We start from the raw sequence: 14,771 nt of genomic DNA, 5'->3' as shown, positions 1-14,771 counted from the left end.
GCAAGGAGTAACGGTGGGGGTATATCAGGACCTGGCTACTGTGACCCTCCAAAAACGTCGTGCTTTTAAAGAAGTGACTCAACTCATGCGGGCCGAGGATATCGTTATCACTGGCTCTTTCCGTTTGGATTGTTGCTCACAGTGAATGGGAAACATTGCCGCGTGGATTCCTTGGCGGATGCCTGGCTTGCCCTGAAGGACTTGGGATGCCGATTGCCAGTGGACTGTTGCGATCCGGGCTCGGTTGATGAGTCTGGTACCAGGGACTTGGGAGCCTTATCTGAGACTCCTCAGCCATCAACATCAGGCACTTGAACTGCTCTACTTTCCTTGGCATTGACTTTTCCTGTTATGCTTACTTACTACAGTTGGTTTATATGGAGTTCTCATTTGTTGTTTTAACCAGCTTCCTACATGATAATACATGTGGGTGTTAATTCTAGGCTAGCTTGGTTAGTTATGAGGTGACTGGGGCAGGTGGCAGACTGCTAATAATTTGACTTCCCTATGAGGGTTTGTTGAACTTTAACTATTTACTTTTGATGAATGCATGACTATTTGTTGTATGGAGAGTGCTGATGGACGGTTGGGGGGAGGGATGAGTGGTTTGTATGATTGGGGAGAAAAAGACATCTTTTAGGGTGCGTCTTATCGTTTTGATTTACATTTCCTGTGTTGGCTGCTTTTAAATTGGGCAGTCCTCGATCATCCATTTCAGGCGATTGAACTGCTCTCATTGCATTTGTATTGCTTTTCTTTGTTATTCCTACCTACAGCTGACGGTTCATTTAGAATTCCAGTTTACTGTTTTAACAAGCTTTCCGCATGATATTTTTGGTAGGAGTTAGTCATTGGCTAGCCTGTTTCATTCTGAGATGTTTTCCTTAGATGGAAACCTGCACATAATTTTATTTCAGTATGAGGGTTGGTTGAACTTTAAATATTTCCTATTATAGTTCTAGTACTGGGATAGTATGCATGTTGGTTGAATGCTGAGATATGCTGGGAGGGTGGGGGAGGGAGATGAATGGATTGTGTGACTGTAGAGACTTGACAGCAATCAAGATGAGCCTCTTTGATATGACGTACATTTCTCATAATGGCTGATTCCAAATTGGGCGGATCGGTTAATCGGAGGGGGGTGGGGGGTGGGAGGGGATTGGCTAGAAGGAGGGAGCTAGCTAGGCAGAGTGGAGGGGATGGGGAACCGGAGATTCTCATTGGATCCTGGAATGTCAATGGGCTAAATAGTCCCGGTAAGAGGAGCATGGTGTTTCGAGATTTAAAATGTATGAAATGGGATATTTGTTTGCTACAAGAGACACATTTGAGACCCCGTGATACTGGTCTTCTTCAAAGACCCCAATTTGATTCGATTTGGACACATCAAGGAGAGGGTGCCACTAAAAGGGCGAGAGGGCTGGCCATTCTGGTGCGAAAGGGCTTAGGTCTTCAGATGGATCACATATACTGTACAGGGATACAGAAGGGCGCTGCCTGGCCTTGCAAGGAGTATTGCAGGGTCATCCGTTGACCATTATTAACAACTATGGGCCGTGCTCTGCTCAGGCTGCCTTTTTTAAGGGTCTTCAATCCACCTTGAGTTCATTTGTCAGAGGGGCAGTCTACCTTGGGGGTGATTTTAATCCCCCCAGATCCCGTATTGGACCACTCGGGCGAGGAGGCATAGATCACTAAACAGTCCTGCTAAGGCGTTAGGCAAATTGATGTCTTCACTAGGCTTAGTAGACTGTTGGCGCTTACTTCGTGGATCCCAGAAATCGTTCACGTTCTATTCTCATGCTCAAAATACCTATACTAGACTGGACGGGTTGTGGATTCATCGAAATCAGATGGGTGGGATCTCCCGGGCTGAAATAGAGCCGATGCATATTTCAGATCATGCTCCCGTCTGGGTGGCTTGCACTGGTGTATTGGATCAAGGAGGGCGCAAGTACTGGAGGCTTAATGAGTCTCTTTTGGGCTCCCCGACAGTAATTGCAGCAGTGGAACGCACTATAACTGAATATTTAGATCAGAATGATAATGGGGAGGTTTCCGATGCTGTATTATGGGATGCCTTAAAAGTAGTGGTTCGTGGGGAACTTATTAAATGGGGGGCTAGATATAAACGTCAAAGAACCCAGAGATTCTTCCAATTACGTCAGAGGTTGTCCTTGTTGGAACGGACTCATCAAGAGACACGGGAGGCACAGGTATGGGCCCAATTACAGAGGGTAAGAGATGAACTGTACCAACTCCAGGTTGAAGATATTGACAAGATGCGAGAACGTTTCCGACTTCAAATTTACGAACATAGTAATAAAACCGGTGCTCAACTGGCTAGATATATCAAGATTAAACAGAACAGGGCTACAATAACTCGGATTCGGGGAGCTCTGCTGGGGGACTTAAAGGTGGTGGACTCGGAGATCCGACAGGAGTTTTTTGGCATTTTATTCTCATCTATATGGTCCTCCGAACCCGGTGGATCTGGAGGCTCAGGCTAATTTCCTTGACTCACTTCCTTTATCGAGTTTATCAGAATCGGACCGAGCCTGTTTACAGGAACCAGTTACTTTGGCGGAAATTTTGGGTGTGATTAGGAAGTTGAAGAACGGGAAATCGCCGGGACTTGATGGTTACACTGGATGTTGCTATAAACAATTCTCAAGACAGTTAGGGCCTCTACTGGCACGAGTGGCAAACGGGATTTCTCAGGGATCCCGCCTTCCGACTACAATGGGGGAGGCTGGCGTGACCATTCTTTTGAAACCTGGGAGGGATCCCTTATCCTGTGGGTCGTATCGCCCTATATCATTGCTGAATTTAGATGCAAAAATATTGGCTAAGGTGCTTGCTTTGCGATTGGGTAAGGTGTTGCCGTCATTAATTCACCAAGATCAGGCGGGATTCATACAGCGTAGACAGGTGAGCGATAATATTAGGAGGACCCTTAATCTGTTATGGGAAGCTGGTCTCCGGTCGGATAAATTGGTTTTGATGTCGGTCGACGCTGACAAGGCTTTTGACAGGGTCCTCTGGGGATTTCTCTGGGACGTGTTGGATCGCATGGGATTGGGCCAGACTTATTGCATGGATTCGGGCTCTTTATAATGATCCGAGGGCTTGCCTACGTATTAATCAATCTTATACTGATTTTTTTTCTATCTGTAGAGGGACCAGACAAGGGTGCCCGCTTTCACCTCTATTGTTTGCTCTTTCCATAGAACCCTTGGCGATGAGTATTCGGGATCATCCGGATCTGTGTGGTATTGTGTTGAATGGGGTGGAACATCGGGTGGTGCTGTTTGTGGATGATATTTTACTCTATGTGGGACGGCCTGATGTCTCCATTCCACATCTTTTACAGCTCTTTGAATCGTATGGAAGAATCTCTGGGTTCAAAATCAATCTGGATAAAACGGAAGTTTTGAATTTGACCCTCACCCCGTCTGAGGTGGAGAACATTCGGGGTTGTTTTCCTTTTAGATGGGCAACTCACGGGATTAAATATCTAGGCATTTATATCCCCAAAGATATAACCCGACTTTATGAGAAGAATTATCAGCCCCTTTATCGTCGCATTAGAGCTGATTTGCAAAGGTGGCACGGCCTTTGGTTGTCCTGGTGGGGCAGGATAGCGCTAGTGAAAATGAATGTGCTTCCAAGGCTGTTGTTCCTATTTCAAACACTACCAGTGCAGGTCCCTGCCCGGGAGCTACGGGGGATAGGGAAGGAGTTGCGCAGTTTTATTTGGCAACGCAGGTCTCCTAGGTTATCTCAATCCTTGATGTGGGCGGCTAGAGTTGCGGGGGGGAGGGGCCTTCCAAATTTAGAATGGTATTATCAATCAGCTCAGTTGAAATTGGTACTAGATTGGGAATTGGGAGAACATAAAAGTGGGGTACTGTTGGAACAGGTCTCGGGAGACAGGCTGTTAACATAAGAACATAAGTAGTCGCCTCCGTCGGGGCAGACCAGAGGTCCATCCTGCCAAGCGGTCCGCTCACGCGGCAGCCCATCAGGCATATTGCCTGAGCAGCGGTCCCTGACTAATTTTATACCTACCTCTACACTTATCTCTAAACCTTCCACTGCTCTTATCTGTACCCCTCAATCCCTTTGTCCTCCAGGAACCTATCCAGGTCTTCCTTGAAACCCTGTACTGTGCTATTTTCTATCACGGCCTCCGGAAGGGTGTTCCATGTGTCCACCACCCTCTGTGTGAAAAAGAATTTCCTTGCGTTTGTTCTAAACCTGTCCCCCTTCAATTTCATCGAGTGACCCCTTGTTCTTGTGGTTTCTTTCAAATTGAAAAATCTGTCCTTGTCAACCTTTTCGATGCCCCTCAGGATCTTGAAGGTCTCTATCATATCTCCTCTGAGTCTCCGCTTTTCCAGGGAGAACAGCCCCAGCTTCTTCAGTCTGTCAGTGTATGTAAGGTTTTCCATACCCTTAATCAGTTTAGTTGCTCTTCTCTGGACTCCCTCAAGCATTGCCATGTCCTTTTTGAGGTACGGTGACCAGTACTGTACACAGTATTCCAGATGCGGGCGCACCATAGCCCGGTACAGTGGCAGGATGACTTCCTTCGTTCTGGTCGAGATACCCTTCTTAATGATACCTAACATTTGGTTTGCTTTCCTCGAGGCTGTGGCGCACTGTGCCGACGCCTTCAATGTCGTGTCTACCATCACTCCCAGGTCTCTTTCCAGCTTACTGACCCCTAGCATTGATCCCCCCATTTTGTAAGTGAACATCGGGTTCCTTCTCCCTATATGCATGACCTTGCATTTCCCCACGTTGAAGCTCATTTGCCACTTTTTCGCCCATTCTTCCAGTGTCGTAAGATCCCTTTGGAGATCCTCGCAATCTACCGTGGTTTCAACCTTGCTGAATAGTTTGGTGTCATCTGCGAATTTGATGACCTCACATTTTGTTCCCGCCTCCAGGTCGTCAATGAATATGTTAAACAGGAGCGGTCCCAGCACTGACCCTTGAGGAACCCCGCTCGTGACCCCTTGCCAGTCCGAGTAGTGGCCCTTTACTACTGTTGTTGAAACATAGGCTTTGGGTCTCTGGATCCCATCGTTCTTGGATCCAAAGTATCTCTAATCCCTTTGTGCAACATTTGGCCACGGTGTGGAACCGAGCTCGAGCTCAGTTGGGCAATGGAGCACCGGTATCTTCCTTGGCTCCGATACAATTTGAATCCCAATTCCAAGTTGGGAGCGATAATAGGGTTTTTCATCGGTGGGCCTAGGGTCTGAGGGTCTTTAGAGATTTGTTGGGGACCTCTGGGATCTTACCCTTTGCCATGCTCCAGAAAAAATTTGACTTGCCCGAAAAGGACTATTTGGTCTATTTCCAGATAAGGCATTTCCTGCAGGCTCAAGGTTGGGGAACGCCTTTAAGCATTGAGCAGGAATCTTTTGAGAATCTCTGGTTGCTGCTCCGACAGGTACCCCGGCCTCTATTCGTGTTGTACCAGTATTCACCTATTCAATTCTCCTTTCAGAAGCATTGGGAGCGGGATTTAGAGTTTTCCTTCACTACTAAGAATTGGGACGTTATTTGTGGGGAGGTCTCCCGGGCTTCTACTTGTGCTTTGGTTCAGGAGAATGCTTACAAAGTACTTACTAGGTGGTACTATACCCCTGAACGGTTGCACAAAATGTTTCCCGGAGTGACCGATCACTGTTGGCGCTGTGGTGAGCAAGTGGGATCCTTTTTACACATTTGGTGGGACTGTGTGGTAATTGGTCCCTTTTGGACGGCAGTGGCTTGTACTTTGTCCACCTTGCTTGGAGATCCGGTGGGCGTGACTCCTCAGTCGTGCCTTTTGGGTCTCTATAATGAGAGGGAACATCTTTGGCAGACTAAACTACTTCGTTGGGGTCTAGCTGCTGCTAAATGTCTCATAGCTAATCACTGGAAAAATAAAGGGGCTCCCTCTATCCTGACTGGACCACTAGACTTTTGTCCATTGGGAGGATGGAGATGGCGGTGGCTACTCGTCGTCATAAGTTCCTGAACCGATCTGTGACCTAGATCAAAATAAGAGATTTATTGGACACTCTGTAGGGGTTCCTTAGATTATTCTGCCTGGTTGGCTCAATGGATGGTGAGAGGGTTTCTGGGGGGGTTTGCTGGGGGTATGGAGTTGGGGATATATGAGATGAGAGGGGATTGGGGTGGGGGGGGGTTCTGGGGTGAAAATTGTATGGTATATGTGCATTTCTTTTTTGAGCATTTTTAGTAGTTGTTGCTTATACTATTGATGTGACTGATGATTGATGTTCATTGTTTGTTGTATATTATGAAAATTTGAAATAAAAATTAAAAAAAATAAAAATAAAAGAGAAATACCAACCTCTGAGATCCTTAGGAAGGGCTTTCTGTAAGAAAGGGCCTACAATTCCAATATCCATCTCGCGGAGACTATTGTCACCAGGAATACCATCTTCACCATGAAGTCCAGAAGAGACACCTCATGGAGAGGCTTATATGGAGGCTTGGACAGGCCCTTCAGAATGATATTAAGATTCTCGGATGGAAAAGGCCAGCGTAAGGGAGATTGCAATATGAGCACTCCCTTCAAGGACTGGGTCACATTAGGGTGAGATGCCAGAGATTGTTTTCCCTCTTGACCCTGGAAGAACAAGAGGCCTGCCACCTGTTCTTCCAGGCTAGGCCCTTTTCTAATTCGGTTTGAAGAAATGCCAGGATCACAGAAATTGGCACCGTGAAACGCTCAACCTGATTTTTGGTGAACTAGAGCTGGAAAGCTTTCTAGACTTTAGCGTAGGCCACAAATGTTATAAGAACATAAGAATTGCCGTTGCTGGGTCAGGCCATTGGTCCATCCTGCCCAGCAGTCCGCTCACGTGGCGGTCCCCAGGCCAAAGACCAGTGCTCTAAATGAGTCCAGCCTCACCTGCATATGTCCCAGTTTAGCAGGAACTTGTCCAGCTTAGTCTTGAAACCCTGGAGGGTGTTTTCCCCTACAACAGACTCCGGAAGAGTGTTCCAGCTCTCCACCACTCTCTGGCTGAAGAAGAACTTCCTTACGAACTTCCTTACATTTGTACGGAATCTATCCCCTTTCAACTTTAGAGAGTGCCCTCCCGTTCTCCCTACCTTGGAGAGTGCACTAAGTCTATTCCCTTCAGTATTTTGAATGTTTCGACCATGTCTCCTCTTTTTAAGGGAGAAGAGGCCTAGTTTCTCTCACTGTACGGCAACTCCTCCAGCCCCTTAACCATTTTAGTCGCTCTTCTCTGGACCATTTCGAGTAGTACTGTGTCCTTCTTCATGTACGGCGACCAGTGCTGGATGCAGTACTCCAGGTGAGGGCGCACCATGGCCCGGTACAGCGGCATGACAATCGCCTCTTGACTCCTGGTCCCTGACAGGGAACCGAAAATCCTCCAGGAAGGAAGTTGAGTCCTGAGACAATAAAGGCATGCAGACTGGAAGCCAGCCTCCTGTGCAGTGGAGAGAACTCCTGAAAAGACATCTGTCCCCAGTCCGATACCAGCACGCCCCCAGGCAGTACAGTGCGTCCTGGACACATCAAATAAGCTTTCCACAGAAGATTTACAAATTCTGGAATCAATCCTTGGACAGGAGGCCCCAAGGACCCTTGAAGGACCTCAGACTGGCTTCGCTTGGGCTTTGCGGTGTCCGTGCACTTGCATTTCATGTCTTTGCTATTTGATGACTCTGGAAGGGATTTTCTCCCTACTACTCAGCACCAACATGTGGTTCCTCAACCCTAGAGGACACGGAGGAGGCTAAGTTCAAGGCTCCCGTCCCTCCCTCGCACACTCCATGATACACAGACCCTCCTTGGCTGACCATCCAGCACAAAAATCGTATGATATGGGGTAGAACTGCCTGAGGAGTCCATCCTAGTTAATTTTGAGCACAAAATGTAGCACTGACTTCAAACGACCCAAAATTACTGACAAGTCTGGAGGTGCCGGTAAGTGTGTTACTGACAGGTCTGCCATGAAATTGAAATAACACTTATCATCATATGAGAGGAGGGCCAAATATTTGTGTGTTAAAGGCGCATTTTATGTGCACCCATTCTTGCCTCAGCCACTAGTACCCCCCTCCTCCTCGAAGATCCGTTGGTGGAGGAGGAGGAGCTGAAAGATGTAATTAATACCCTTCTGCAAGTGATTCAAGAACAAGGATTGATCACCTAATGCTATGTACATGTAACTGAATAGGTAGTCACTTAACAGGCCTGTCCATGATGCAAAACTGCCAGCAAGCCTGTTTCACTGCCTTTGACCGTTTTGCAGTTTACTGTAATCAGTTTTTAGAATCAAAGTAATGAACTATAGCATACTGCTGCCTCTAAGCTGCTTCTGTTGATACTGCTGCTCCTTCATTGCTACCAATCCTCCACCAGGCAGCACTGAGTTTCCCTTAACTGACACACCCAGTCAGGTTTGCAATATACCCGCAATGAGACAGATTTGCATACAACAGAAGTAATGTATACAAATTTATCTCATGCACACAATGGAAGTAGTGCATACAAAATTATCTCATGTGAGTATGCTGAAAACCTGGTTGAAAAATCACTTTCTCAAATCTACATAGCTAGAGAGTAAAGAAACAAATTCATATAAATCAGAGAAATCTCCTGTACTAGTTTTCGTTTTTCATTTCTTTACAGTTTAACTCTTTTAAGAAAAACTTTGTTTCAACTGAATTAACCGGGAACTGAGAAAATTAGGCCATGTGATTTCAATTGCCTTTTTTTCCCTTCATCTCTGTTTTATCTGATACTTTGAGACCTCTCTATCAGCCCCCCAGCCAAACAAGCTGACATCTGTCATTAGGAAGACCCAGGAATCCCTTTGTTAGAGACTGTGTCGGAGCAAGCAGCTCATGCTGCTTTGTGTTGCCACTGTCCAAGGGAGTGGAACTTGCAGGAAGTCTCTTTGAGGTGACCAGTGAGACAACAACACATCCTGGAGGGGACACATAAGCACCTTCGTCCAGGGCACCACCTCTATCGTAGCTGCCATCGTCCCAAGGACCTAAAGGTAATGCTACACAGTAGGTGCTAGCTTGATCAACAGGTCTGTAATTTTTTATTTATGAAATTTAATACATTTACAATATCAAAAGATACCAAAGAAAAAAAGGAATTTTCAATACAAAATTTTCAAGACACCAAATATTACAAAAACAATCCTTTACAAGCCCTCAAAATGGGGAAACATATTTGATTATTTAACTCACTTAGTTTTAAAGGAAAACAAAGAAATGGGTTGAATTCCAATGAACCCAAATCATTCCCTACTAAATTAGGACTCTGACTTCCAACCTAAATTTCTCATCAAAAAAAAATTTATCATAAAAAAAAAAAGGAACCGAGAAATTGTCAGGATCTCATTGACGCATTTGAGATCCAGGATGGGTCTCCACTCTTCCGAGCCCTTTCTTGGGCATGAAAAAGTATGCATACTGAGTCTGTTGGAGCTTGAGTCCTCTGAAGCACCTGGTTCTATGGTTTTTTTGCATTGCATTGTGGTAGACTTCTTCGAGCAGTTGGCTAACTTTGGCCCATATTTATACTGTGTTTATCTTCTATCCACGGTATGATATTTGAATTTGGACCCCAAAGAAGGCTATTCCAGCCAAAACACAGACCATGTTGGGTTCACATCATTTGCAGATTGTCTTTTACTTGATTTGCATTGCCTGGATATTTACTTGATTTACATTGCCTGGATATTTATGTTATTTGCTAAATTTTATGTATTAATAAACTTTTGCATCAAGAATATCAATTCCACAGTTTTTTGTTTTGAATATCTAGCAACCTTTGTAACATTGCCCAGACTTTTGCTGTTTTATCTGGCTAGCCCGCTTGCGAATCCATGAACCAGTTGGAGAGAAGGAGAGTGAACTCTATCTTGTAACACTCTCTGATAATCTCTAAGACCAGTGATCAGCATAGAAAACCTCATAATGCTGTGGGTCATAGATTGATCCAGACCTTTAACTCTTTACCCCATGAGGATTACATAAAGCTCTCTTTTTTGCTTTAGATACAGCTGAAGGAGGATATCCCCCCTCTATGAACCTGGATTTCAGTTTCTTCATCTGTATACAAAACTCAGTGGTAGAATCACAGATTCTACAATATCGTACAATCTGAGATACAGGCAGACTGTTCTTCAATTGAGCTGAGTGCATACTAGAATAATCAAGCAAAGCATTTCTATCTGTAGATTTAGTCTAAACTGAGGTATGTAATTGTTGATCTTCCCTTATAACTGTAAGATCCAGAAAATTTATAGTAGTAGCATGAACTTTTAATTCAAATTTTAATAGTAAGGTGATATCAAGGTATGGTTTAAAGTCATTTGGGGATTATTTGAATACGTGCCACCCTACTATTAATACCCTGTTTCTCTGAAAATAAGACAGTGTCTTATATTAATTTTAAGCCCAAAAAAGGCACTAGGTCTTATTTTTGGGGTATGCACATGATTAGCTCTCCCTTCCTCTCCTTCACCTCAATTCTTCCTCTTTCCTTTCTCTACCCCACATGTGCAGCAGGACCCTCCCTCCCATCCCTCATGCAGCAGGACTCTTGCCCAGCTTCCCTTCTCTCCCTCCAATCCCTTGTGCAGCAGAACTATTTAGTGGTGCTCGGACTATAGAGGACTGCGAAGAATTGCAAAGGAACTTGAACAAGCTAGGGGAATGGGCGACGAGGTGGCAGATGAAGTTCAACGTTGAGAAATGCAAAGTATTACATATGGGAAGCAGAAACTTGAGGTACAACTATACGATGGGAGGGATATTATTGAATGAGAGTACACAGGAAAGGGACTTGGGGGTAATGGTGGACATGACAATGAAGCCGATGGCACAGTGCGCAGCGGCCGCTAAGAGAGCGAATAGAATGCTTGGTATAATCAAGAAGGGCATTGTGACCAGAACGAAAGAAGTTATTCTGCCATTGTATCGGGCAATGGTGCATCCGCATCTGGAGTACTGCTTCCAATTTTGGTCGCCGTATCTTAAGAAGGATATGGCGTTACTCGAAAGGGTCCAGAGGAGAGCGACACGTCTGATAAAAGGTATGGAAAACCTTTCATATGCTGAGAGATTGGAGAAATTTGGTCTCTTTTCTCTGGAGAAGAGGAGACTTAGAGGGGATATGATAGAAACTTACAAGATCATGAAGGGCATAGAGAAAGTGGAGAGAGACAGATTCTTCAAACTTTCAAAAAATAAAAGAACAAGAGGGCACTCGGAAAAGTTGAAAGGGGACAGATTCAAAACAAATGCCAGGAAGTTCTTCTTTACCCAACGTGTGGTGGACACCTGGAATGCACTTCCAGAGGAAGTAATAGGGCAGAGTACGGTAATGGGGTTTAAGAAAAGATTGGATAATTACCTACTGGAAAAGGGGATAGAGGGGTATAGATAGAGGATTACTGCACAGGTCCTGGACCTGTTGGGCCGCCGCGAGAGCGGACTGCTGGGCACGATGGACCTCAGGTCTGACCCAGCAGAGGCATTGCTTATGTTCTTAGAACCCTTGAGCGAGCACCACCCCTCCCCAGCACCCACACCCGCTGCACAGCCGAATCCCCATCCTTCCCTCCCTCCCATCGGAACCCGGTAGTGAGCCCTACTTATCTCCCTAAGCAGCACTCTAACAGGCTGCTTTGGCCTTGTCCACCCATGAACTCTGCCGTATTACTGATGACGTCATCAGTAACGTGGTAGAGTTCACGGGCGGACAAGGCTGAAGAAGCCTGTTAGAGTGCTGCTGACCCGACGCTGGTTAGGGAGGTAAGTACGGTAGGGCTCGCGGCAGGGTTCCAATGGGAGGGAGGGAAGGATGGGGATTCGGCTGCTGGCGGGTGCGCATGCTTTTATTAAGACCTACCCCGAAAATCCTGCTAGGGCTTATTTTTGGGGTAGGGCTTATTTTCGAGGAAACACAATATATGCTTGCTGCCCTCGAAGGACACCTGCAGTATCTTTGCTATATTCTATGCAATTTCAGAAAGTACCCATCTTAAAGCTTTACGTGAAAAGGGATTATTTGCTTTTCCTCAACTATCCAGAACATCCAAGTCATAGTTTGTTTGACTTTTAACACAGTATTTTGTTATTCAGTAAAAACAACTGCCAAATATTTAATTGCTATCCAATTTTCCCAAGTCCTGAATTTGGCAAAGTTTTTGCACATTAGAAGAATAAAACGTCTATTTGGCAAATTTATCATTTGGGGGAAAAAAAATCAAAAACAAACCCACAAAAGCAATAAATAAATACATACATACAACCTCTTACCTTCTTGTCCAGTGTCATATCAAGTCTTAATTCAACATGCACCGCCTGACTAGGATCAGAGAAGTCCAGCTTTTGAAACTGTTTCAGCATTTCAATAGCTGTCTCAATTTCATAGATGGGTTTTGGATAGTACTGGACCACATACACATCATCCACAGGCACCCTTGCTTTCAACCCATAAGGTTTAGAGTGTCTAGTATCATTCGTCAACTTTTCCTTTTCTTCCTGAGAGGGCTTTCGCTGCTTCTTCCCCTCAGTCGATTTCTTTTGTGTAGCCTTTTGTGTGGCCCTTTAAAAAACCAAAGCACAGTGAAAAAAACAGGAGTCCCTCAATGCCAACAGCAGACCTTCTGTCCACAGGGCTGCTCAGTGCTCCCGACACAAGTGCAGGAAATAAAAATGCCAGAAAAAGAAGTCAGAGAAGCAATGATTTTAAGCCAACAAAAGCAAAGGAATAAGTCACCAAAAGTCATAAACATTTTTTTAACAAAAAACTCAAAGCAGCACAAAATTAGTCAAACATGTCATGGCCATGTTTCAGCTTATATCTGCACACTAGAAGAGCAGAGGTGGCCAACCAGAATATATCAATAATCTTTATTGTGAAAGTGACTCAACATGGCTAGGTTTTAGCATATAAATGCCTGCATCAGGAGTCCCACAATTTCCAAACAACTTCAAATGGTTCATATTCTGCTATAATTCAAATAGTCTCCACTTTCAGTGCTATTACCACACAAAGAAGCAGCTTCCGAATACTTAAAGGGATTACAAATTAAATTTGTAAAGCACAAGCAGGTCCTGTTCAGTAGGAGAAAAATGTGTTCAAATCTCCACTGCCCTATTTAAATGCTACTCTCTGCTAGTGCTGCCCGATTCAGGGAAAACTTTTTCAATTCAATTTGGCCTATTAAATCAATTTTTCAATTTGATTTGCTTTTCCTGCCTGATCGGGCATTTTTTTTTTTTTTTTTTCAAACGCCCTAACGCAATGCACTTCCCCCTCCCCATTCGTGGTTTCTACACTCGTGGTTTCACAAATTCACAATTTTTTGGGGGGAGAAAAACCCCCATATTTTATCATGTTCCCGCCTCTCCCTCGCCTTCCTCCTTGCATCCCAGCCTTACCTGGTGGTCTAGAAGGCTTTCGGGGCAGGAGCGATCTTCCTACGCTCCTGCCCCATGTAGATCGCCATTAGGAAATGGCTGCCGTGAGCTCCCGCCGTAGTCTCGAGAGACTACGGGAACTCACGGCAGTCATTTCCTATTGGCGATCTGCAAGGGGCAGGAGCGTAGGAAGATCGCTCCTGCCCCGAAAGTCTGCTAGACCACCAGGTAAGGCCGGGATGCCGGGGGGAAGGCGGGAGAGAGGCGGAGGTGGGTCAGAGCCGGACGAGAAGATATTCACAGTTTTTATCCATTCGCGGTCTGGCTCTGCCCCTATTCCCCGCGAATACCGAGGGAGAAGCGTGGTCTCAAACTCGCAGCCCGGGGGCTACATCTGGCCTACCAGGTACTATTTTGAGGCCCTCAGTATGTTTATCATTATTACAAAAGTAAAAAAAAACCAATTTCTTGATCATATATCTCTTTAGCTATAAATTACAATATTATTACTAAGACTTGGCCAAAAGGAAAGATTTATAAATTATAAAGAGTTTTACCTCATGCAAAATTGTCATTTCTTTAATAATAATTAACTATTTTTTCTGAGGCCCTCCAAGTACCTACAAATCCAAAATGTGACCCTCCAAAGGGTTTAAGTTTGAGACCACTGCCCTAACGGCTATATTTTGTAGCCTTTCCACCCACCACATACCTTTTTCCCTCTCCAGCTCCACACTGCTGCTGTGGTGTAAACAATTAAGACTTTTCCCCTCTCTGTTAGGTCCTAGCTCATGCTTGCTGTCTAACACCAGTTCTGGCAGGATACACATTTGAAATTTGACATATTGTAATACAAAATAGAAAATAAAATTATTTTTCTACCTTCCACTGTATTCACTGATTGTAACTATTCGCTGATTGTCCATCCCTTCTTTATTGTAAACCGCCTCAAACTACTACGGCTTTGGCGGTATATAAGAAATAAAATAATAATAATATCCAAATTTGTTTATTTCCCAGTGTCTACCTCTCTCTCCCTCTCTGTCTTGTGCCCTGGGTCAAACTTCTCTATTCCCCTCCATGTAGCATCTTTCCCTTCCTCCCCTCCATTATGATGTGCAACATTTCTTTCTCTTGCCCCATCTCTCTGTGCCCTCTACCCTATGTCCAACGTTTCTCCCTCTCTCTTCTCCATGCATGTCTCCCTCCCCTCACCATATGCAGGATTTCTCCCTCTCACTCATTTATACCTCTTCTCTCTCTTCCTCTCCTCCACCCCAACAATTCTTCCTCTCTCCCCCCATGTGCAGCAT

General features: G+C 45.0%; 1 protein-coding gene across 1 annotated transcript in view; it reads right to left on the bottom strand.

The window, feature by feature from the left end:
• The window catches only part of MRPL1 (mitochondrial ribosomal protein L1), a 71,159-nt gene that overhangs the window by 42,760 nt on the left and 13,628 nt on the right, over positions 1 to 14,771 (bottom strand). The window contains exon 4 of the mRNA XM_033963408.1: positions 12,352 to 12,640. Within this exon, the coding sequence (XP_033819299.1) occupies positions 12,352 to 12,640 (289 nt within the window). The remainder of the gene's footprint in view (positions 1 to 12,351; positions 12,641 to 14,771) is intronic.

This window comes from Geotrypetes seraphini, chromosome 1 (genome assembly GCF_902459505.1).
Source record: "Geotrypetes seraphini chromosome 1, aGeoSer1.1, whole genome shotgun sequence".
Lineage (NCBI taxonomy): Eukaryota > Metazoa > Chordata > Amphibia > Gymnophiona > Dermophiidae > Geotrypetes > Geotrypetes seraphini.
This window is presented reverse-complemented; position numbering and strand designations above follow the sequence as displayed.